Raw genomic sequence first — 26,340 nt, forward strand, 5'->3', positions numbered from 1 at the left:
ACACACACACACACACACACACACACACACACACACACACACACACACACACACACACACACACACACACACACACACACACACACACACACACACACACACACACACCACACACACACAGACAGAGAGAAAGAGAGAGAGGATGAGAGGAGGGGAGGAAAAAAGCCGCACTGGTATTGCCCAGAGGCAGCAATTATTGCTAACCTACACTAGCTTCAGCAGAAGACTTTTGCCTTCAATCTTTAACCTGTACCCTTTATGCAGAGTGCACACTGTTTGTATTTCCTTGTCTGAATATAATAGTCAAACAACAATAATCATGTCTCTGAGTTTATGCTAAAAAGAGTGACTACCACATTTACATTTGATATTTGAGTCATTTAGCAGACACTTCTGTATATCCAGAGCTACTTACAGAATGTGTACAGTTGCACACGTGAGTGTGTATGTGTGTGCATACAAGCGTGTGATTTTTTTTAAATACAAAAGTGTCCATCAGTCAAGCATATACACTTTCACACATATTAAGCTCAATTAAGGTAACCAACACAGCATTTTAATCAAAGGCATTTATTTTGGCTCCACTTTAAACCTGATTTATCCTGGCTGTTTATAGCAGATTAGTGCTGTAATTCACAATATCACTATCATGGCTCACACTCATTAACTATGCCAGTGGTCCACGGGGGGGGGGGGGGGGGGGGGGGGAGAGAGCGAGAGAGAGAGAGAGAATGTGTGTGTCTGCGCTAGGGCTGGGCGGTATACCGTATTTTACTATATACCGGTACTGATGCACGGACCGGTTTGGGTTTTTACTTTACCTTCTATAACGATATTTGAATGTTTGGTTTGTTAAATGTGATACGCCGTGTTTAATGTCCATTTGTATAGTTTACTTCGCTACTTGAGTCATCCCTCTCCGCTCTCTCTCTCTCCACGCCACGCATCTTTCCACACAGACCTAGTCCCACCTCCTGTCACTCAAGGAGCGCATTTGTTGTTGCTTGACCACGAGACACTTGCGTTCAGTCTGCATGGACAATGCAGCACATGCAATAATGTTGATGACAACGATGTTGTTTCCACTTTAAATCCACAAGCGTTCTATAATTACAATATTAGTTTGTTTCTTTCATCTGCAAACAGCTACTAATGCTAATCGCTAGTTAGCTGGCTAGCTAAGGTAACCAACATAGCATTGTGTAACTAGCTAGCTAACTAGCTAATAAAAGTACTGAGTTGGAGCAAACGTAGCTAGCTAATCAAATCAAAGTTTATTTGTCACGTGCGCCGAATACAACAGGTGTAGTAGACCTTACAGTGAAATGCTTACTTACAGGCTCTAACCAATAGTGCAAAAAAGGTATTAGGTGAACAATAGGTAGGTAAAGAAATAAAACAACAGTAAAAAGACAGGCTATATACAGTAGCGAGGCTATAAAAGTAGCAAGGCTACAAAAGGACACCGGTTAGTCAGGCTGATTGAGGTAGTATGTACATGAAGATATGGTTAAAGTGACTATGCATATATGATGAACAGAGAGTAGCACTAGCGTAAAAGGGGTTGGCGGGTGGTGGGTGGGACACAATGCAGATTGCCCGGTTAGTCAATGTGCGGGGGCACTGATTGGTCGGCCCAATTGAGGTAGTATGTACATGAATGTATAGTTAAAGTGACTACGCATATAATATATGATAAACAGAGTAGCAGCAGCGTAAAAATAGGGGTTGGGGGGGGGCTTAATACAGCCTGATACCAGTGCTGGTGGAGGCCTAAATCAGAGGAGGAATAGGCGAAGCATGAATATGTTGGCTACATGAATAAAGATTTAATGTAGCCAAAGATTATAGGATCCCCTAGGAAACACTGAACATCACTTTGATTCCTACCCTGTCACAATAACTCGTCTATGTAATTTTAATTCGTTGTCATGTCAAACAACACCGTATTCAAAGTGCCCACTATTAACTAGAGAATTAGAATAAACATTATATTGCCATGATTCCAAAAGTTCACCCAAGTGTTTTGATCTAAATCGCAATTGCAACATTTGGTTAAAAATAAGGCCTAGTATTTTTGCCCATATCGTGGCAGTGTGGAAATGATCTCAAACGAGTGCAGGAAATGCAGAAACTGATGGAAATGCAGGAAATTATTTTAGGTTGAAGTTGAATTGAACAGTATAAAACAATCAGAATGGAGAAAAACCCATTGAAATAATTTAGAATATGTTTGATACCACCCTAGGGTCACACACTACTCATAAAGCAAATGTAGAACTTGAATGAATCAAAAACAAAATACCGTCAAATTCTGTCAAAAAATTTAAAAATATGATATGATATTTTGGCCATATCGCCCAGCCCTAGTGTGCGCCACTACAGTGACTGTTGCCCATTTTCAGAGCTGGATTGTCTATATCCAAATGCCAGGAACCCTTGGTTCCCATTACATGATAGTTATCAGTAGACACACCCCATTCCACTCAGTCATAAACAACATTAATCATACTTTTAAGAAGCTTCTGTGGCCACTGACACACATAGACCTGAGAGGGTCAATGTCACTCTACCAGCTAATGTAGGAAAAGAAAAAGCCTGTTAAGATCACTCTGCTAGTGCTGCCGCTTTCGTCCCTCCCTCGTTCTCTTTCGTCCCTCCCTCATTCTCTTTCGTCCCTCCCTCATTCTCTTTCGTCCCTCCCTCATTCTCTTTCGTCCCTCCCTCATTCTCTTTCGTCCCTCCCTCATTCTCTTTCGTCCCTCCCTCATTCTCTTTCGTCCCTCCCTCATTCTCTTTCGTCCCTCCCTCATTCTCTTTCGTCCCTCCCTCATTCTCTTTCGTCCCTCCCTCATTCTCTTTCGTCCCTCCCTCATTCTCTTTCGTCCCTCCCTCATTCTCTTTCGTCCCTCCCTCATTCTCTTTCGTCCCTCCCTCATTCTCTTTCGTCCCTCCCTCATTCTCTTTCGTCCCTCCCTCATTCTCTTTCGTCCCTCCCTCATTCTCTTTCGTCCCTCCCTCATTCTCTTTCGTCCCTCCCTCATTCTCTTTCGTCCCTCCCTCATTCTCTTTCGTCCCTCCCTCATTCTCTTTCGTCCCTCCCTCATTCTCTTTCGTCCCTCCATCCCTCTCGCGGTCTCTTACTTCTCGCCATTCATATGGAGAATGTGACATTTCCTCCACATTGAGCTATCAGCCGTTACAGATAAGACCCATCTCTCTTCAATCCACTGTCTGGTTGTTTATCAGAGTGTAGTCAGGACAAACACACAGGCTGCCATTAGTCCCACTGGCCCCTTACAGCCTAGTGAATAGAAAGAACATCACTTTTGGAAGCAGCAAACATTCACTTCTCTCTGTTGCTACAGTTTGAAGAGTAGAGTTCAGTTTTGTTATGTATTTCATGCCCAGCTCTTGCAAATAATTGTGTGTGTGGTGCTTGTGTGTGAGAAAGAGAGCATGTGGTTGCTTGTGTGAGTGTGTGTGTGTGTGTGTGTGTATCAACAGAGCTCTTCTGCCTACCACTGTATTGCTGATCATTAATTACCTGTATAGTCTATGTCTCAGTGGCTCACAGCCCACAGTGCTGACACCACACACAGCGAGGTGAAGGCTTTGTTATGTGTGTGCGTGTGAAAAAACACAAACCAGAGACAACATACAGTTACAGCTTCGACAATAAACTATTCAGTTCAGTGGACATAGCGAGTATGCAGTATTTGAAGGGAAAGATACAGTGCTTGCCATGGAACAATGCATATGGCTTGTTTCTGCATTACTCTACAACAAATAGAGCTTGCCAGCTTGTAGTCCTAAAACCCGGAGTTACCTCTGGTTTGTTCAGCCATCCCTATGAAGAAAATTATTGTGGAAATTATAGGGTTTTGGGATAAACGCTGAAAATCAGGTCTGAAACACAGACTTAGGAGATCTAATAAGTTTTGTTCTATGAGATAATATCAGTTAATTAACATGAGCTTTTTTGTGCTTTTTTAAATTACATAAATGCTTCAAAATTCACAAAAAAATTATGCTAGCTGATGAAGATTATCTCGTAGAACAAAACATATAAGATCTCCTAAGCCTGTGTTTACCATAGACCTTATTTCGGCGTTTCCTCAAAAATGGCATTCATTTCTCTATAGACTTTGTCCAACGAACCATGGCAGAGTTTGTGCCTACAAAAAAGATTCCGTTACTATTTCTCTCTATAGCCTAGAGTGCACACGGAACGCAGACGTAGCTACTGTTTGATTGCAAGAGATACAATGCTTTCAGAAAGTATTCATACCCCTTAACTTATTCCACATTTTGTTACAACCCAAATTCAAAACACATAATGACAAAGTGAAAACAAATTTACTTAAATATTCACACCCGAGTCAATACATATTAGAATCACCTTTGGCAGCGATCAATTACAGCTATGAGTCTTTCTGGGTAAATCTCTAAGAGCTTTGCACACCTGGATTGAATTTTACATTTTTTTCAAGCTCTGTCAAGTTGGTTGTTGATCATTGCTAGACAGTCATTTTCAAGTCTTGCCATAGATTTTCAAGACGATTTAAGTCAAAACAGTAACTATACCACTCAGGAACATTCAATGCTGTGTTGGTAAGCATTTCCTGCTAAATTTTGCCTCATGTTTTAGGTTATTGCCCTGCTGAAAGGGGAATTTATCTCCCAGTGTCTGCTGGAAAGCAGACAGAACCAGGTTTTCCTCTAGGATTTTGCCTGTGCTTAACTCTATGACAAGCATACCCATAACATGATGCAGCCCCCACCATGCTTGAACATATGAAGAGTGGTACTCAGTGATGTGTTGGATTTGCCCCAAACTTAATGCTTTGTATTCAGGACAGTTAATTTCTTAGCATAATTTTTTGCAGTTTTACTTTAGTGCCTTATTGCAAAAAGGATGCATCTTTATTTTTTATTCTGTACAGGCTTCCTTCTTTTCACTCTGTCATTTAGGTATTGTTGTCACGTTCTGACTTTTATTTTCCTTTGTTTTTTCTTTAGTTAATATGGTCAGGGCGTGAGTTGGGGTGGGCAGTCTATGTTATGTGTTTCTATGTTTAGGGTTGTCATTTGGCCTGATATGGTTCTCAATCAGAGGCAGGTGTTTTGCATTGTCTCTGATTGGGAACCATATTTAGGTTGCCTGTTTTCACTGTTGGTTTGTGGGTGTTTGTTTCCTGTGTCTGTGTTCGTGCCACATGGGACTGTTTCGGTTAGGTTACTTTGTTATTTTGTATATTTTGTCGTGTTCAGTTAATTATATTAAAACATGGACACTTACCACTCTGCGCTTTGGTCCGATCCCTGCTACACTTCCTCTTCAGACGAAGAGGAGGAAATCAGCCGTTACAATTGTGGAGTAGCTACAATGTTGTTGATCCATAATCAGTTTTCTCCTATCACAGCCATTAAAATCTGTAACTGTTTAAAAGTCACCATTGGGCTCATGGTGAAATCCCTGAGCCGTTTCCTTACTCTCCGGCAACTAAGTTAGGAATGATGTCTGTATCTTTGTAGTGACTGGGTGTATTGATACACCATCCAAAATGTAATTAATAGCTTCACCATGCTCAAAGGGATATTCAATGTATGCTTTAAAAAAATAGTTTTATCTACCAATAGTTGACCTTCTTTGCGAGGCATTGGAAAACCTCCCTCCCCAGTGTTTGAAATTCATTGCTTGACCGAGGGAACTTACAGATAATTGTGTGGTGTAGAGATGAGGTAGTCATTCAAAAATCATGTTAAACACTATTATTGCACAAGGAGTGAGTCCATGCAACTTATTACGTGACTTGTTAAGCACATGTTTACTCCTGAACTTATTTAGGCTTGCCATAACAAAAGGGTTGAATACTTATTGACGCAAGACATTTCAGCTTTTCATGTTTTATTAATTTGTAAAAATTTCGAAAAACACAATTCCACTGTGAGATTATGGGGTATTATGTGTAGGCCAGTGACACAAAATCTTAAATGTAATCCATTTTAAATTCAGGCTGCAACACAACAAAATGCATAAACAGTCAAGGGGTGTGAATACTTTCTGAAGACACTGTGTCTGATAATGTTTTTTGACCATTCCACAATAAATAGGTGTTCCTAAGGTGTTCCTACAGTAAGGCATCCCTCCATCTACAGCACCTACCTGAAACAGATAGACATTTATCTGAGTAGGTCTACAAGTGTTAATAGTCTGTAGTCTAGTCCCATTATCACAAGGTTATCAATCTGACATTCCAAACTGCCTTATTATCTCTGCTTCCAGAACTAGAATGAAAACATCAACATTCCGGATTCTCTCCACAAAATTCACATTCCCATCATTTTGTCAACATTCCTTTTCAGAATGCCTTATTCTTCGTAATCAGGAATGTGACAGCTCGTTTGTGGTTCCAATCTCTCACTCGCGCACACGCACACACACAGTGTGATGAGTAGAAGGGGTTATTGTGAATAATAGGAGATAAAAAGAGAGGCTCTGTTATTTACGCTTCTTGGGATTGAAATTAATTCAATGACTTTTGACTTTCACACATGGGGGACATACACGATACACTGAGGCACACAGGCTGCTCCCTATTCAACAAGGACAGCGTTTCCATGCAACCCGTGTGTGTGACCCCTGTTGAGTTAACCTTTAATCAGAGAGTAAGCTACATATAATAAAGTAAGAGCTAATCGATACCAATCTCCACCAATGAGAAACCAGACATAGGCCTAGGTCTCTGATCTGTGCTCTTCCGGCATTAATCACAACCCATAGCCATTGAGCCAAAAGCTGGGTCACCCTCAAAACATAGTTACAAACCAAGAAATGTATGTATATAACATATCTGAGCATCTTTATGCAGAGTGGGTACTGACATAGCTGACTAACTATGCTGTGATCTTGTAAACCCCAACGTTTTATCAGTGCTGATATATAAATGGCCAATGTGTGATAGCGAACAGTGTTTGTCAAGCTCTTTAACAGAGATTGAGAGAGAGAGAGAGAGACAGAGAGACAGAGAGAGAGAGAGAGAGAGAGAGAGAGAGAGAGAGGAGGAAGGAGAGAGAGAGAGATAGAAGGGGGGATCTATATCTGTACCCAGCAGTGTCTGGTGTGAAAACTGTCAGCAGTATTTTAACAGCCAGTGCTTTATATTCAGAACAGAGCTATTTTCGTCTCACTCTGTCTGTGCCTGCTGAGAAAAAAACATATTTCTCTGAAAGGGATATACACAGAGTATACAAAACATTAATAACACTTTCTATTCCATGAATTAGACTGACCAGGTGAATCCAGGTGAAATCTATGATCCGTTATCGATGTGACTTGTTAAATCCACTTCAAATCATGGTGGATGAAGGGGAGGAGACAGGTTAAAGAAGGAATTAAAGCCTTGAGACATGGATTGTGTATGTGTGCCATTCAGAGGGTGAACGGGCAAGACAAAATATCTAAGTGCCTTTGAACGGGGTATGGTAGGTGCCAGACGCACTGGTTTGTGTCAAGAACTGCAACGCTGCTGGGTTTTTCACGCACAACAGTTTCCCGGGTGTATCAAGAACGTTCCACCACCCAAAGGACATCCAGCCAACATGACAACTGTGGGAAGCATTGGAGTCAACATGGGCCAACATCCCTGTGGAATGCTTTAGACACCTTGTAGAGGTGGGTGCAACTCAATATTAGGAAGGTGTTCCTAATGTTTTGTACACTCAGTGTATACGATAAGACTGTTTGGCGTTTCAAACATAACTACACCAGCTTCAACTCAGGAAGCTCGTACAACGACTACACACTACTCATAGTTATTGCAATTTATCTCCAAAGATAAAATGTCTGACATTAACTCATGGTTATGAAGCAATATAGTCAAGGTTGGAAATTTGATCATCTAACCATTGCCAGGGCAACAATAACAACAACACCTCCACCATATCATCAGCTCACATGAGACGTAAAGGAAGCTGTGGTTTTTAGCAGCTACATTTCAACCCTAATAAAACAACTGCGTCTTCAAGTTCTCACCCAGGGTGCCAGCTAGCTGCCTGGTTTCTCACAGCTTCCATCCTGACCAGATAACACCATTAACGAGCCTGATCAATCTAACACTTTTAGTTATTTCTGTAATAACAGGAATATTGTCACAGAAGGTTTTTTATGAAATACAGAAACAACTAACTGTATGAAACAGTAGCGATACTGGCAATAGCATGCTGTGAGGGTAGGAACTGCACGGGTGTTTTTGGCTTAGGTATATATGCTTTAAGTCTCCAGGAGTAGAGTTGAAAATCCCTGAAAAATAAATTAATCTGCCCAGCACATCACAGACCCAGAACAAGGCCGTCAGACAGACAGAAGGCAAAATATCGAGAAGACAAGAAGCACAACTTATCACTTATTCATTGTTCAGACAGACAGACAGATGTAAAAGTCTGGGCCAAGACGGGAAAACAGAGAGAATTCCCTCCTTAGCTGTTGTAGTCTGGATCATGATGGCTGAGGAGAGGACTGGGGTGAGCTGAGCACTGTCAGTAAAATCAGAGTAAGTTCCCAACTCAGAGTAAACACACACACTATCAAAGAGATACTCTGGCCTACCTTCACGTCTCGATGGATGACGTTGTTGTCATGGCAATATCGTAGTGCCTCTAGGATCTGTCTCATGTAGTGACTGGAGAGGGATAGAGAGCAATAAAACACCATGACTGTTGATTCGATACAACATTGTTGTAATCAGTGGTGTATAATACTTAAAGTAAGTAAAAATACTTCAAAGTTTTACATAAGTTGTTTTTTGGGGTATCTGTACTTTACTATTCATATTTTGAACAAGTTTTACTTTTACTCCACGACCTTCCTAAAGAAAATAATGTACTTTCTACTCCATACATTTTCCCTGTCCCCCAAAAGTACTCGTTACATTTTGAATGCTTAGCAGGACAGGAAACTGGTCCAATTCACACACTTATCAAGAGAACATCCCTGGTCATCCCTACTACCTCTGATCTGGCGGACTCACTAAACATAAATGCTTTGTTTGTAAATTATGTCTGAGTGTTGGAGAGTGCCCCTGGCTATCTGTAAATTGAAAAACAAGAAATTGTGCCGTTAATATAAGGAATATGAAATTACTTATTCTTTTGATACTTAAGTATATTTAAAAACATAATTTTTTGACTTTTACCCAAGTAGAATTTTACTGGGTGACTTTCACTTTAGTCATTTTCTATTAAGGTATCTTTACTTCTAATCAAGTATGAAAATTGGGCACTTTTCCCACCCCTGGTTGTCATGTCAACACTGTAATAGTAACAAGTGGATACTGTTGTTTTTGGTATCGTGTGTGTTTTTCTATTCTTCTCTGAATTTCTTTTTCACTAGTGTTGTGTTTTGAAATGCTGAATGCCACATCGAAGTATGGCCTTGAGGGGAGGAACTCTTCAAGCAGAGAATAATGGGAAGTGGTCTTACCTGGCCACTGCTTCACTGTACACAAAGCCAGCATCTGCCCTCTTCACGATCTCAAAACACAGGTCTGCTCCATCCATACTGTAGGAAAGCGAGAGAGGCCGAGGGAGAGGGAGATACAGGGGGAAGGAGTGGGAGGGAGAGAGAGAGCGAGAGAGGGGAAGAAGAGGTCAGTTTAGCATAAAGGTCAATGTAAACGTCCAGACTTCAGGAGGTGAAAAGACTATCCTTATTACAGTTTGATGTGTGTGTTACTGTCTTTACTTTATCTATCCAATACTCCATAGACACCACTGCTATGGGCCGGTTTGAAAGCTGTGTGTCTGTCGCATGTGTTTGTGGGTCTGCATATTTGTGTGTGATAAAGCTATGGAAGTTACTCAAAATGAAACTTGTTCATTTTTAATCGAATTCTTTGACGCACATGAGAGTGATGTGAAACAGGACATTTCTGATTTCACGTAAAGGAATTTGTCATGGTGTGTGTTCGTGCACACGTATGTATGTGTCTGTGGAGTCTTCAGGGACCTAAGGGGAGGTTCCTCTGGTGTGGAATCTTTGTCTTATCTCTGCCTCTTCATATTCCACATTGGTTGTGCTTTCTTTTTTTCGTTCTCTCGTTCTCATTTTTCCGCCTACACTGTCTCTTCTTCTACAGCCCAGCCTCTCTCACTAGGGCTGGGTGGTATCCAGATGTTCATGCTGTCATACTGTTTCTGTACCATACCGGGGTATACGGTATTAGCGGAAGTGCCCACAAGGGGTGCTATTTAAAACAAACTGCACAAGACAATTTAGGCAACAGGGATCTTGATCCAGGAGGGGATTGAATGTCTCTGCTGTAACCAAGAAGCTTAATCTTGACATCTAGCCCCTTAGCTAGCAAGTTAGCAAACCAAATGCAAAGCTGGAGCCCTGAGCTGGATATAATTTATTTGACACATCTTATATTTCTTATAGTTATACTTAACTTCTAAGAAATGGTATAACCCCCCAACCCACAATATATATATATTTTTAAACGGTATTGAAAATCATACTGTCTGAATTTTGAAATAACCCGGTAATATGGCATTAACGCTCACTCCCTTTCCCTCTCTTAGTTTCTCTATCACTTCTTCTACCACCTGGCCGCTCAGGCTCCTTCATCCTTTCAGCCCTCTACCATCTCTTTCTCCCTCTTCTTATTCCGTCCATCTCTCTGCTTTCTCCACTCCTATTATCACAAACCTCTCACTTCAACACATTCTAGAACAGCTTCCAACACTGATACACACACCCCTTTACCCTGTACCCATATTTTGGCCTGATAACTAGAATAGCTATGCTAGCGTTCGCGAGCAGTAGGAATCCCATTACCAGCTGTCACATCAATAATACCATTCTAGCATGACTGCGCTGCAACAAAATAAAATACTTTGATATAAACAAAATGCTTGCAGAGTATATAAGTGAATGAGTGTGTGTGTGTGTGTGTGTGTGTGTGTGTGTGTGTGTGTGTGTGTGTGTGTGTGTGTGTGTGTGTGTGTGTGTGTGTGTGTGTGTGTGTGTAATAGATAAGTTACAGAGTGTGTGACAGTCTTACAACTCGAAGACCATGTAGAGCATGCCATCTGAACTGTATGTCTCCACCAGCTCTACGATGTGAGGGTGCTTCAGCATGTGGCAGATGCTGGCCTCTCTCTTCAGATCTGTGGAGGTAAGTGAAAGAGAGAGAGAAAGGTTTGAGGTCAGGGGTTAGAATTCATGGTCTCTGGCTTTCTAGAGAAAAGCATCAGAACAACTCATGTACGGTAAATGAGAGGAAAAAACTATGCTCTACGTTAGGCTAGATCAGTAGACACGCCTCCTCATCGCTAGAACTATTCAATCTGAAAAATACATGTGGTAAATATCATGTGAGAGCTGGAGTTTTGGGGAGAGTGATGTGCATGGGGAGAAAATTTGATTGCTTGAACAAATCAATATTCTGAGTCTTCAACAGGGATGCAAATGGGGTATTGCACTGTCATCCTAAACAAGATGAATTGAAGGTATAAACTCAAACAGGTATTATAAACCTGGTGGTTCGAGCCCTGAATGCTGATTGGCTGAAAGCCGTGGCATGTCAGACAGTATACCACGGGTATGAAAAATATTTATATATTACACTGGTAACCTGTTTATAATAGTAATAAGGCACATCGGGAGGTTGTGGTATATGGCCAATATTCCACAGCTAAAGGTTGTATCCAGGTACCCATCGTTGTGTCGTGCATAAGAACAGCCCTATTGGCCATATATCACACCCTCTCGTGCCTTGCTTAAATAAGCCTGAGTGAGTGAGTGTGTGTCTGCTGTTAAGACTAGCCAACACTAGGGAGCTATCAGGAGCTTACATGAAGCTTCATCCAAACAGGCAATGTGTGTTACAGTTACTCTCTCCACTCCTTCCCTCTGTCCAATGTGAGGTCCTACCGTGCCATCTTCCTACCTCCTCCCCTCCCTCTCTTTCTCCCTCCCTCCCTCCCATCCTGTGTTTATATGTGTGACCCAGTTGGCAAACAGAAATACCTCCAGCCTTTTATATTGACATTTGAGTCATTTAGCAGACACTCTTATCCAGAGCGACTTACAGGAGTGAATGCATACATTCACTCCTGTAAGTGGTCCCCACTGTACTGCACTACACATTGTACAAAATATTAAGGACACCTTCCTAATATTGAGTTGCACACCCCTCCCCCCTTTGTCCTCAGAACAGCCTCAATGTGTCAGGGCATGGACTCTACAAGGTGTCTAAAGCGTTCCACAGGGATGATGGCCCATGTTGACTCCAACGCTTCCCACAGTTGTGCCAAGTTGTCTGGCTGTCCTTTGGGTGGTGGACCATTCTTGATACACTTGGGTGACTGTTGAGTGTGAAAAACCCAGCAGCGTTGTAGTTCTTGACACTCAAACGGGTGCGCCTGGCACCGACTACCATACCCTGTTCAAAGTCACCTAAATATTTTCTCTTGCCCATTCACTCTCTGAATGGCATACATAATCCAAATCTTAATTGTCTCAAGGCTTAAAAATCCTTATTTAACCTGTCTCCTCCCCTTCATCTACACTAACTGAAGAGGATTTAACAAGTGACATCAGTAAGGGATCATACTGTAGCTTTCACCTAGATTCACCTGGTCAGCCTATGTCATGGAAAGAGCAGGTGTCCTTAATGTTTTGTGTACAGAGTGAGAGAACCAATAGATCAACACATGCTGCATGTTGTTTTGACTACAGCACTATCTTCATCAAGCACTGGAATGTTAGACTTGCTTCTTGGTTCTACAGACACAATGGACCAGCGTTGCTCAGATCTATTTTCCTCTCTTCTCTTTCCTCCCTTCCCCTCTCCTGTTTTTGCCTCGCCCTGGGCTCTACGCTAATCTTTTTCTACAAGGAGCACGTGTGCGCCTACATTGGAAAATGTAGGTGCAACACAAAGATATTTAGGAGCACAATGAAACATATTTGAGGTAATAATGCTAAAATCCTTCAAATGTTTCTAGGTACTCTGGTTCTCCTAAATAAAAATGACAGGTCGCACAGCATAATATTTAGGCACATATGCGGGTGAAAATGGTCGCACTGAAGAACCCCGTCTCAGCTCCTCTCCTCATCCATCCATCCCCTACAGAAGGCACTTAGCTTAACACCCACCTCCAGGCAACAGCTATTCTGGGAGGGTATATTGAAGCTAGACGAGTGAGATATCATATGTAATCTTGCGCACGCACGCACGCACACGCACACACACACACACACACACACACACACACACACACACACACGAGTGCGTGTATGATATACCTAACTTTTCGGCTTTATGCACACACTCCAGGAAAACACATTACTCCTCACTCTTAACAGCATTCACTTTTAATATCCTTCTCTGCAATATCACACACATAAAACCAAACTATGCAGACACACAAATACCACTACACACAAATTCTCATTCATACAGTACAGCCTGCAATACATTTTGATGCAGCCGGAGGACATTAAACATTCATCAGCAGTGCCAATGTCAGAGCTCCAGGAGAAAGAAAGAAGGAAAATGAAAGAAAGAAAACGAAGCAATGTGAAAGGAGATATCGGAGAGTGTCTTCCTCACACTTCCAAAAGAGCGTGGGTGGCGTTCCGTACACGGGAGAAATAATAATGGAGATCCTTCGCTACTTGACAACTATCGACCCATATCAAAATTGTCTGTACTGTCAAAGGTGCTGGAGTCCTTAGTTAGTTACCTCCAAGAAAACAACCTCTTAAATGGAATGCAATCAGGTTTTAGGTCTGGCCACAGCACTGTTTCAGCAACATTGAAGGTTTTAAATGGCATACACTGTACATTGTGTGTCTGTTTTTATTGATTTGTCGAAGGCTTTTGACACTGTGGACCATGCTGTGTTAGTGCAAAGGTTAAAATGTTGTGGAATTACTGGTCATGCTCTAGATTGGTTTATAAATTACCTATCAAATCGTACACAATGTGTAATAGCGGATGGGTGTAAATCTGAGTCCATAGAGGTGTGCTCAGGTGTTCCGCAAGGTTCTATTTTGGGCCCACTGTTGTTCATTTTGTATATCAACAACATTGGGGATCTTATTGAAACAGCGGATGTTCATTTTTATGCAGATGATACTGTTCTTTATTCAAGTGGTAGTAGTTTATCTTTAGCTTTTGAAAATGCTCAAAGAGCATTTAACATCATACAACAGAATCTGTATGATTTAAAGCTGATTCTAAATTCGGGTAAAACAAAATGCATGGTATTTTCAAATGCCAGGCATGTTACAAATCATGTCATTGCTACATTGGCTGGACATACTATAGAGCAAGTTAAAGTGTACAAATATTTGGGTGTGTGGGTTGATGATAAGCTGAGCTTCACTGTGCATGTAGAGAACTTGATAAGGAAGCTCAAGCTGAAAATAGGATTTTATTACCGGCATAAGGCTTGTTTTTCTTTTGAGGCCAGGAAGGAGCTGGTACGATGTACATTACTGTCGGTTTTAGATATGTTATATATATGTAGGTCTCAGCCACTACTACCCTGAGAGAACTTGATTCAGTGTATCATGCAGCCCTCAGGTTCATTACAAATCAGAAACGTCTAACACATCATTGTGATCTCTACAGCGCTGTTGGCTGGTCGTCATTGACCTTGCGGAGGCTTAAACACTGGTATACACTGATTTATAAGGCCATATTGGGTAAAATGCCATTTTATCTCTGTTCTTTTTTAGTCAGGTCAGTAAATAAATATCAATTACGGTCCCATTCTGATTTGCTTCTAACAGTACCAAAAATTAGAACAGGTCATGGTAGAAATAGTTTTAGTTACTTAGCTCCGTTGTCACGCCCTGACCTTAGAGAGCCTTTTATTTCTCTATTTTTGGCTAGGTCAGGGTGTGATTAGGGTGGGCATTCTATGTTTTCTATTTCTTTGTTGTTTTTGCCATGTGTGGTTCCCAATCAGAGGCAGCTGTCTATTGTTGTCTCTGATTGGGGATCATACACAGTATAAGTTGTGATTTTCCGTTTGGGTTTTGTGGGGAGTTATTTTCTGTTTAGCTGTTTTTTTGCCCGTCAGAACTGTTCGCTTTCGTTTTTTCTACTTTTTCTATTTTGTTGCGGTGTTCAGTTTTATTGAAAATCATGAACGTCTACCACGCTGCACCTTATCTCCTTCTTCAACCCACGAGAGTCGTTACCTCCGTGGTCCTGGAATTCTGTCATGAACATTTTAAAATGATGATCTAGTTTCGTTGGTGGAGTTTAGACACTTGATCGATGTATATATCATAGAAGAGTGTAATTGTTTTTAGGCCAGCTGTTTTTAGTCAAGATGTTTGTGTTTTTAATGTAAGAAATGTTTTTGTACTGTATGCGTGTTTATAGTTTTGTTTAATGCTGTGTTAGTGTATGTAAGTTGTTTTGTCTGAAACGTTTTTCCCTCTGCTGCTATTGGACCAGGTCTCTCTTGGAAAAGAGATGTTAACAAAATTACAGAACTCGCGGGAAAAAGGGGTGCACACTTCTTGAGCAAACGCATATCTACAAGGAAATGTCAGTGGGCCTTGTGTTGAGCGCGGACGGGCATGAGCTCAGAGAAGCGGCAACAAAGAAGAACAACCATACAGTAAGCACTCAAAATAAATCCCCAAACTGAAGGAAAATAACCTCACTTGACTAGCAAATGTAGGCTAATGACAAGAGGGGAATTTAATAGCAACAGGACTCATGATTACATCATGCTATATAATCAGAGAGAGAGAGAGAACTTGGAATAACAAAACTAAATGGCTTCACTGTGAGAATCAGAGAGACACATGGCTCTTGTAGGCCTACTGGTGGGCTAGTAAAAAGTTTATTAGCGCTAGCCTAGTAGGGAGTGTTTGTCCTAAGATAATTCATTGTTTGTCCTAAGATAATTATTAAGATAATTGCAAAACCACAACAGTGCTTAAAGGAAAATACCGCTCAAAAAATATCCTCTGGTATTTGTTTCACTAGTCCACTGTTGATACAGTCGCAAAATGTTTTGCATGTCAGCAATCATGAATTCCAGATATAGGACCTACAAAATAGAGAAACAGTATGATGCTTGAACTAAATGTTTCAGCTCCCAGTAGAAGCTCCCAGGCCTCTGTGTGTCTGTGTGTGTGTGTGTTGGAAGTGACTGAATGGAAATGATTCTCAGATCACTGCATCAGTATTACAGCTGACCTCAGAATAGAGGCAATAAATGAGGAGGTAGGGAGCGTGAGAGAAAGAGAGAGAGATTGCATAAGTGTGGTTGAATGAAAGAGATTAAATGAATGAAAATTGGGAGGGAGAGAGGGAGGGAGGGAGATAGATATAGATCACACACAACAAGGCCATGTACTTTCTTCAAAGCCAGATCAAAACCCATAGGAGGAAAACACAAACCTCCATATGGCTTTGACACACATGCACACTGCAGGGGGCATGTCAAACAGTGCCATGTTCAATGACTCACCACAGATAAAGCAGTTAGGAGGGGAGGGGAGGAGGAGGGGAGGAGAGGGGGAGAGAGAGAGAGATCTCAATAGAGGTCCCCGTTTCTCCAGCTGGGAGTTAAAGCCTGCTCTGGAGGAGGCCCTGATCTGTGTGTCTCTGTGTGTGTGTGTGTCTCTGTGTGTGTGTGTGTCTCTGTGTGTGTGTGTGTGTGTGTGTGTGTGTGTGTGTGTGTGTGTGTGTGTGTGTGTGTGTGTGTACGCGCGCGGTGTGATGTTTCTGCTGCTGGTAGTCAATGTCTGCTCCAAAGGGGCAGCAGAGAGAGGCCTTGGTACATGTAGTAGAGCTCTAGGTGCCAGGTGCCCCATTACTATAGCTACTACCTGGAGAGGAGGAGGAGGAGGGAGGGGGGGTGGGGAGAGGGATGGGGAGAGGGAGGGATGGGGAGAGGGATGGGGAGGGAGACTGAAAGTGATGAATCTCTCTGGTTCTCAGGGCTGCTTTTCTCTCTTATCTCTTCTGCAGTCTGACCTATTCATCACACACCACTGGGACAGGGGGCCTCGGCAAGTGTTTGTGTTTGTAGATAGAGAGAATGTGCAAGCATGTGTGTGTAAGCTTTAGTGTGTGTGTGTGTGTGACCCCAGCTGGCCAATCGATCGCCGCCCCACACCATTTCTTGGTCCTTCAGGTCCGTCCCTAGTTGTTGTGCAGCAGTGTGTGTGACTACTCTCCTGTATTAAAGCTGCTTGTTCAAGAGTAACTGTTCTATTTTCTATCACCCAACAAATGTGAAGTATAAAAAACAAATCAACAAAGGGAACAGTGTTGCTGCCATCTAGAGTTTGTGTGTGTGTGTGTACGGTTGATAGATTTCTCAGCGCTCCAGCCAAGGCTTGTGATTGGATACAAACAGGTGGGAGGGTGATGGAGAGGAATGGGAGGCCAAGTGAGAGTTTAATTTGTGTTTTTCTCGGTCGTTTTCCATCCCTCTGTTTCCATCACTCGCTTTATGAGAAGGGAGGGATGACAGAAATCCCTGGCTCTGGTAGAAAAATATATATTTCTCCTCCGCGGAGCGGGATACATGATCCCTAGTTCAGAAGGGGTTTGTAGGGGATTGTCTGTGGAGTATGGTAGGAAGAGAAGCTAAGCTCAAATATTCATGCAGACTTAGAAAAGGACTTAACCTGACAGTGAGTTTTCATAGCACGCACGCACACACGCACACACACACACAGCTCAATTCCATAAATGACTACAGAAGTAATAAATAATACTAGTAAATAATAATTGGAATTGTTATGACAAAACGACTAACACGGAGGGGAGCAGTGTTGTCTGGAGAAACCACAGATGTGTCCTGCATCAGGGGAACAGGCCGGATCAGCTACCTAACAACACAGTGACATATCATACTTCACTGTACTGAAATCTACCATTCAACACCCATCTGTGACTATACCTAGCCACACACATACACACATAGCTCTTTGTCAAATCTCCTGCTAGTCCCTATACACTCCAGTGGGAAGAAATGAGAATGGAGATGGAGACAAATAGAAACATGAGAGTGGAGTGACAAACTGTACAACTGTATGACACTCAGACAACAGACAAAAGACAAGAGGTCAGTCCCAGTTTTCCTCCGGAGATATTGGACAGTGCAATTTTTACTGTTGTCAGTATTCACATATGAAAGCTTGAGTCTGACACACGCAGACCACACACACTTAGAGATGGCAGTTCCGATCAACTTGATTCATTACTGAAGGGACTTGAGGGACCAGCAATAGAAATCAATAACCTTGTTTCACTTTTCTCATTTTAATTGTTCAGCAAAAAAGTATATTTTCCAGCAATGTAAAAACATAGCAGCTAGTACCAAGATACCCTACATGAATGTGGAATGTGCTTTGAGATCAGAATCAGGCATTAAAAGTCAATATTTTTCAAGGTTCCTAATGACATAGCAGAGGATGTGATCAGCGGACAGGAAAGAACAGTTTCATTAGACAGCCTTCACAGAGCACAGAAAGACCGATCTCACAGAACCTCCCTCTGTCACGCCCTGACTTTAGTTATATTTGCTTTCTTTATTATTTGTTTAGGTCAGGGTGTGACAAGGGGTGGTTTGTTAAGTTTATGTATTGTCTAGGTGTTTTTATCTTGTCTAGGGTTTTTTGTTATTGTCACGTTCCTGACCTATTTCTGTTAGTTTGTTATATGTGTAAGTTGGTCAGGACGTGAGTTTGGGTGGGCATTCTATGTTTTCTGTTTCTATGTTGGTTTATGGGTTGCCTGGTATGGCTCTTAATTAGAGGCAGGTGTTTGGCGTTCCTCTAATTAAGAGTCATATTTAGGTAGGTGTTTTCACAGTGTTCGTTGTGGGTGAGTCTCCTGTGTTTGTGTATGTCGTTGCGCCACACGGGACTGTTTTCGGTTTGTTTGTTAAGTGTCATTTATGTGTAGGCTTTTTTCCCTGTTCGTGCGTTCTCGTGTGAGTCCGTCGTCCAGATCTGTCTACACCGTTTGTGGTTTTGTTAGTTTATTAGTCAAGTTCGTGTTTTCGTGTATTTTCTTTAATAAATTATGTCTTCACAATCCGCTGCATATTGGTTCAATCCCTGCTCCTCCTCTTCTGATGAAGAGGAGGAGGAAAGCCGTTACAGTTATCTATGGGGATTTTGTATTGTCTAGGGGTTGTAGGTTTATGGTGGCCTGAGTGAGTTCCCAATCAGAGACAGCTGTTTATCGTTGTCTCTGATTGGGGAGCCTATTTAGGTTGCCATTTTCCATGTTGGTTTGGTGGGTAGTTGTCCATGTTTAGTTGCCTGTGAGCACTACGTTGGCGGCACGTTTCGGTTGTTAGTTTGTTAAGTATTCTTCGTGGAATTAAAATATGTATTTCAATCGCGCTGCACCTTGGTCCACTCCTTTAAACGGCTGTGACACCCTCTTTCTTTCCTTTTCTCTCTCTCCCTCCAAATTCACACCATTATTTCTCCCTCGCTCTCTTTATCCATTTCCTAATCTCTTACTCTACAGGTCTGCCTGCCTGTCTCTCTCTCTCCTTCTCATAGAAGGTAGGCGTTAGAGCTGTAATGGTCACTAAGTATAACGTGCCAGTGGTTGAGGTAATGGTAAGGCAGAGTACAGTGGTAATATAATGTAGATGTATGAGTCTACATTGCAGATGAGATGCCATCAGTTACCTATGTGTGTGTTAGGCAATTATGCAAAGAATAGGCCCATACTCTGCTGCCAATTTACCCTCAATTGGCTCAGTGTGTGTGTGTGTGTGTGTTTGCCTGAGACAAGAAAAGGAAGATATATCATAATGGGTGGTTGAAGTAACTACAGTCCATATGTGATCCTCTAAAATAAAGTGGCAGACTTCCCCGAGATTGAACCCTGCAATCTTCCCCTCTTAAAAACAAATAAAACAACTCTATTTCTCTCTCTTTCAGAGTGGACGAATGGCGCTGCAATGGATAGCTGCAGTTTTACGAGCTGCTGACCAATTCTGATATGTTGTGGGGGGGTTTTTCCACTGGTATGCTCTTTTTTTGTAGATAATGTTTCCGCCATCGTTTCCTATGACCGAAAAGAGCTTCTTGACATCAGAACAGTGGTCACTAACCTGGATGTGGATGAGGATTTCTACTTCAATGAGTTGACGGCGCAGGACATACTGCTCACCCCGGACTAGGCCCTAATCCCCAACACTCAGGAAGAACAGGAAGTGACGGTGTAAGAGAGGCCGACGTGCGGGCATCCTGGCGAAACTACGTCGGCGAGTAAATAAATCGCCAATGTGCAATCACTGGAGAACTGGACGAGCTCCATTCGAGGTTAACCTATCAAGGGGACCTGAAATATTGTGGCTGAACAAGGACATGGATAATATACAACTAGCTGGTTTTTCTATCCGTCAGTAGGACCGAACAGCAGCCTATGGTAAACTCAAGGGGGAGATGTGTCTCTGTGAACAACAGCTGGAGCGCGATCTCTAATATTAAGGAAGGTATTATTAAGGTTCTGCTCGCCTGAGTTAGATAAGCTGTAGACCAGTGGTTCTCAGCTGGTTTTGCCTTGGGTCCCAAATTTGACACGGACAATTTATTCACAAACCAATACTATGGACTGTTAATGATTGCATTTTGTAATGTTGTATTGCAGCTGCCTTCTTGGGCAGGCTTCACTTGCAAAATAGACTCTGTCTCACTGGGCTACTATTATGGTGTTAAAGAAAGTCATTACACAGACATATTAGCTGAGAAAACATTTATGATCAATTCAAGAGAATAAGCCGTTTAATTAGACGGCCAGTTCAGGGGTGTTGTGTAATATATTATCAGACTCAGAACATGACATGAATACCAGTCCAATAATGTTAATGAACAGTATCACATACCAGTCCAATAATGTTATTGAACAGTAACACACGCCAGTCCAACAATGTTAATGAACAGTAACACACACCAGTCCAACAATGTTAATGAACAGTAACACACACCAGTCCAACAATGTTAATGAACAGTAACACACACCAGTCCAACAATGTTAATGAACAGTATCACATACCAGTCCAACAATGTTAATGAACAGTAACACACACCAGTCCAACAATGTTAATGAACACTATCACACACCAGTCCAACAATGTTAATGAACAGTAACACACACCAGTCCAACAATGTTAATGAACAGTAACACACACCAGTCCAACAATGTTAATGAACACACACCAGTCCAACAATGTTAATGAACAGTAACACACACCAGTCCAACAATGTTAATGAACACACACCAGTCCAACAATGTTAATGAACAGTAACACACACCAGTCCAACAATGTTATTGAACACACACCAGTCCAACAATGTTAATGAACACACACCAGTCCAACAATGTTAATGAACAGTAACACACACCAGTCCAACAATGTTAATGAACAGAAACACACACCAGTCCAACAATGTTAATGAACAGTAACACACACCAGTCCAACAATGTTAATGAACACATACCAGTCCAACAATGTTAATGAACAGTAACACACACTAGTCCAACAATGTTAATGAACAGTAACACACACTAGTCCAACAATGTTAATGAACAGTAACACACACTAGTCCAACAATGTTATTGAACAGTAACACACACCAGTCCAACAATGTTAATGAACAGTAACACACACTAGTCCAACAATGTTAATGAACAGTAACACACACCAGTCCAACAATGTTAATGAACACACACCAGTCCAACAATGTTAATGAACACACACCAGTCCAACAATGTTAATGAACAGTAACACACACTAGTCCAATAATGTTAATGAACACATACCAGTCCAACAATGTTAATGAACAGTAACACACACTAGTCCAACAATGTTAATGAACAGTAACACACACCAGTCCAACAATGTTAATGAACAGTATCACACACCAGTCCAACAATGTTAATGAACAGTAACACACACCAGTCCAACAATGTTAATGAACAGTATCACACACCAGTCCAACAATGTTAATGAACAGTAACACACACCAGTCCAATAATGTTAATGAACACATACCAGTCCAACAATGTTAATGAACAGTAACACACACTAGTCCAACAATGTTAATGAACAGTAACACACACCAGTCCAACAATGTTAATGAACAGTATCACACACCAGTCCAACAATGTTAATGAACAGTAACACACACCAGTCCAACAATGTTAATGAACAGTATCACACACCAGTCCAACAATGTTAATGAACAGTAACACACACCAGTCCAACAATGTTAATGAACACATACCAGTCCAACAATGTTAATGAACAGTAACACACACCAGTCCAACAATGTTAATGAACACATACCAGTCCAACAATGTTAATGAACAGTATCACACACCAGTCCAACAATGTTAATGAACAGTAACACACACCAGTCCAACAATGTTAATGAACAGTATCACACACCAGTCCAACAATGTTAATGAACACATACCAGTCCAACAATGTTAATGAACAGTAACACACACCAGTCCAACAATGTTAATGAACAGTAACACACACCAGTCCAACAATGTTAATGAACACACACCAGTCCAACAATGTTAATGAACAGTAACACACACCAGTCCAACAATGTTAATGAACACACACCAGTCCAACAATGTTAATGAACAGTAACACACACCAGTCCAACAATGTTAATGAACACATACCAGTCCAACAATGTTAATGAACAGTAACACACACCAGTCCAACAATGTTAATGAACACATACCAGTCCAACAATGTTAATGAACAGTATCACACACCAGTCCAACAATGTTAATGAACAGTAACACACACCAGTCCAACAATGTTAATGAACACATACCAGTCCAACAATGTTAATGAACAGTAACACACACCAGTCCAACAATGTTAATGAACAGTAACACACACCAGTCCAACAATGTTAATGAACAGTAACACACACCAGTCCAACAATGTTAATGAACAGTAACACACACCAGTCCAACAATGTTAATGAACAGTAACACACACCAGTCCAACAATGTTAATGAACACATACCAGTCCAACAATGTTAATGAACAGTAACACACACCAGTCCAACAATGTTAATGAACAGTATCACACACCAGTCCAACAATGTTAATGAACAGTAACACACACCAGTCCAACAATGTTAATGAACAGTATCACACACCAGTCCAACAATGTTAATGAACACATACCAGTCCAACAATGTTAATGAACAGTAACACACACCAGTCCAACAATGTTAATGAACAGTAACACACACCAGTCCAACAATGTTAATGAACACACACCAGTCCAACAATGTTAATGAACAGTAACACACACCAGTCCAACAATGTTAATGAACACACACCAGTCCAACAATGTTAATGAACACATACCAGTCCAACAATGTTAATGAACAGTAACACACACCAGTCCAACAATGTTAATGAACACATACCAGTCCAACAATGTTAATGAACAGTATCACACACCAGTCCAACAATGTTAATGAACAGTAACACACACCAGTCCAACAATGTTAATGAACACATACCAGTCCAACAATGTTAATGAACAGTAACACACACCAGTCCAACAATGTTAATGAACAGTAACACACACCAGTCCAACAATGTTAATGAACAGTAACACACACCAGTCCAACAATGTTAATGAACAGTAACACACACCAGTCCAACAATGTTAATGAACAGTAACACACACCAGTCCAACAATGTTAATGAACACATACCAGTCCAACAATGTTAATGAACAGTAACACACACCAGTCCAACAGTGTTAATGAACAGTATCACACACCAGTCCAACAATGTTAATGAACAGTAACACACACCAGTCCAACAATGTTAATGAACAGTATCACACACCAGTCCAACAATGTTAATGAACAGTAACACACACCAGTCCAACAATGTTAATGAACACATACCAGTCCAACAATGTTAATGAACAGTATCACACACCAGTCCAACAAAGTTAATGAACAGTAACACACACCAGTCCAACAATGTTAATGAACACATACCAGTCCAACAATGTTAATGAACAGTAACACACACCAGTCCAACAATGTTAATGAACAGAAACACATAAGTGTTTAAAATAGAAAAAAAACAATCTTAGGATTTTTTAATCATCAATTACCATGTGAATAGTTTCACAACCTTAACGTTTTTTTAAAAGGTGTAAGTTAACCAGTTCAATAAAATGTAATATGAATGTCATAATGAATTAACAATAACAATTGACATAGTGAACAATAACTCATGAACCTGTTTATTTATTGTGTGCGTAGCCTATCAGTGGGAAAGCTGGGGGTGTTTCTTCAGTTTGATACGTTTATTGAAGTCCGGGGTTGACAGGGACACTAAGAGGTCATTCTGGCTGTCCAGTTTGTTTCTTCTTTTAGTTTTCAGCACGACCATAGCAGAGAAGCCACTTTCACACAGATATGTAGTGCTGAACGGCAGCATGATTCTGATTGCACGGCAGGCGAGAGCAGGATACTCTCCCACTACGCTGCACCAGAACTGTGCCAGTGTCATTTCCGGCGCATGCTCAGTCCGCCATCAAATGACACTTCCAACAGCTGTCATCTTAATTGCTTGGCAACATGACGCATCCCATCTCCACTCAAAATGGGGTTGCGTATCCAGTCATCTTGTCTCCTGTTCTCCTCCGGGGAGTAGTCGCAAAACTTTCCCTGCAGCTTGACAAGATACTGTTTAATGGTTTTTCCCAGTGTGTCGCCGTGCAACTTGTTGAGCAGATTCTGAATCTCAAAATCAGCATTGGGAAACATGTCTATCCTCCCGTTAGAAACATGCTTTGACAAAACGGCAAGCTTCATCTTGAAGGCATCCACTTTATCCATTTGTTCAAAACGATTGGCCCCCTCCCTTGCATTGACACATTGAGAGAATTCAGATGATCAAAAATATCCACCAGGTAGGCAACCTGCACCAGCCATTCCTCACAATTGAAATGTTCGGGCCAGAGGTGACTCGTTTTCCGAAAGATACGGAGCAATCTCCGCGCGAAGCTCATAAAAGCGACCCAACACTTTACCCCTGGAAAGTCAGCGGACCTCTGCATGATAAAGCAGCTGCTGGTGCTCCCTCCTCATATCCTTGCAGAAGGCCTGGAAACACCTGCTTTTCGTGGAACTCTTTTTGATATAGTTGACACACTTGATCACATCCTGGAGAGTGGCGTGGAGGTCAGGCACCATGTATTTCGCTGCCAATGCCTCCCTGTGTAGGAAGCAGTGGTTCCTTTTCGCACTTGGTGCACTCTCCATGATCCGCTTTACTACTCTGGAGTGCTTTCCCGTCATGGCAGCTGCCCCATCAGTGGTCACACCAACTCACCCATCCCAGGCCAGTCCCACGATGCCCAGGTATCCTACATGTCCATTGTGTTAAAGACAGCCTCTGCACAACTGAGCAAGAGGACAAGTACATTAGAGTGTCTAGTTAGAGAAACAGACGCCTCACAAGTCCTCAACTGGCAGCTTCATTAAATTTTTGCGTGTACTATTTAATGAAGCTGCCAGTTGAGGACTTGTGAGACATCTGTTTATCAAACTAGACACTCTAATGTACTTGTCCTCTTGCTCAGTTGTGCACCAGGGCCTCCCACTCCTCTTTCCATTCTGGTTAGCCAGTTTGCTCTGTTCTGTGAAGGCAGTAGTACACATCGTTATACGAGATCTTCAGTTTCTTGGCAATTTCTCGCATGGAATAACCTTCATTTCTCAGAACAAGAATAGACTAATGAGTTTCAGAAGAAAGTACTTTGTTTCTAGCCATTTTCAAACTGTAATCGAACCCACAAATGCTGATGCTCCAGATACTCAACTAGTCTAAAGAATGCCAGTTTTATTGCTTCTTTAATCAGAACAACAGTTTTCAGCTGTGCTAACATAATTGCAAATGGGTTTTCTAATGATCAATTAGCCTTTTCAAATGATACACTTGCATTAGCTAACACAACGTGCCATTGGAACACAGGGGTGATGGTTGCTGATAATGGGCCTCTGTACGCTTATGTAGATATTCCATAAAAAATCTGCAATTTCCAGCTACAATAGTCATTTACAACATTAACAATGTCTACACTGTATTTCTGATCAATTTGATGTTATTTTAATGGACTTTTTTTTGTTGCTTTACCTTCAAAAACAAGGACATTTCTAAGTGACACCAAACTTTTGAACGGTAGTGTATGCATTGAGCTTATCTGATGCTTTAAGCACACTGTTTGATGAAATAAGACACAAATGGCTC

General features: G+C 41.5%; 1 protein-coding gene across 17 annotated transcripts in view; it reads right to left on the bottom strand.

Annotated features, from left to right (window-relative positions):
* The window catches only part of caska (calcium/calmodulin-dependent serine protein kinase a), a 208,365-nt gene that overhangs the window by 100,156 nt on the left and 81,869 nt on the right, over nt 1-26,340 (bottom strand). For all 17 annotated transcript variants that reach the window (XM_055870317.1, XM_055870307.1, XM_055870309.1 and 14 more), the window contains exons 3-5: nt 11,067-11,172; nt 9,485-9,562; nt 8,612-8,684 (exon numbers count right to left, since the gene is read on the bottom strand). In XM_055870317.1, the coding sequence (XP_055726292.1) occupies nt 8,612-8,684; nt 9,485-9,562; nt 11,067-11,172 (257 nt within the window). The remainder of the gene's footprint in view (nt 1-8,611; nt 8,685-9,484; nt 9,563-11,066; nt 11,173-26,340) is intronic.

The sequence above is a fragment of the Salvelinus fontinalis genome, chromosome 19 (genome assembly GCF_029448725.1).
Source record: "Salvelinus fontinalis isolate EN_2023a chromosome 19, ASM2944872v1, whole genome shotgun sequence".
Classification (NCBI taxonomy): domain Eukaryota; kingdom Metazoa; phylum Chordata; class Actinopteri; order Salmoniformes; family Salmonidae; genus Salvelinus; species Salvelinus fontinalis.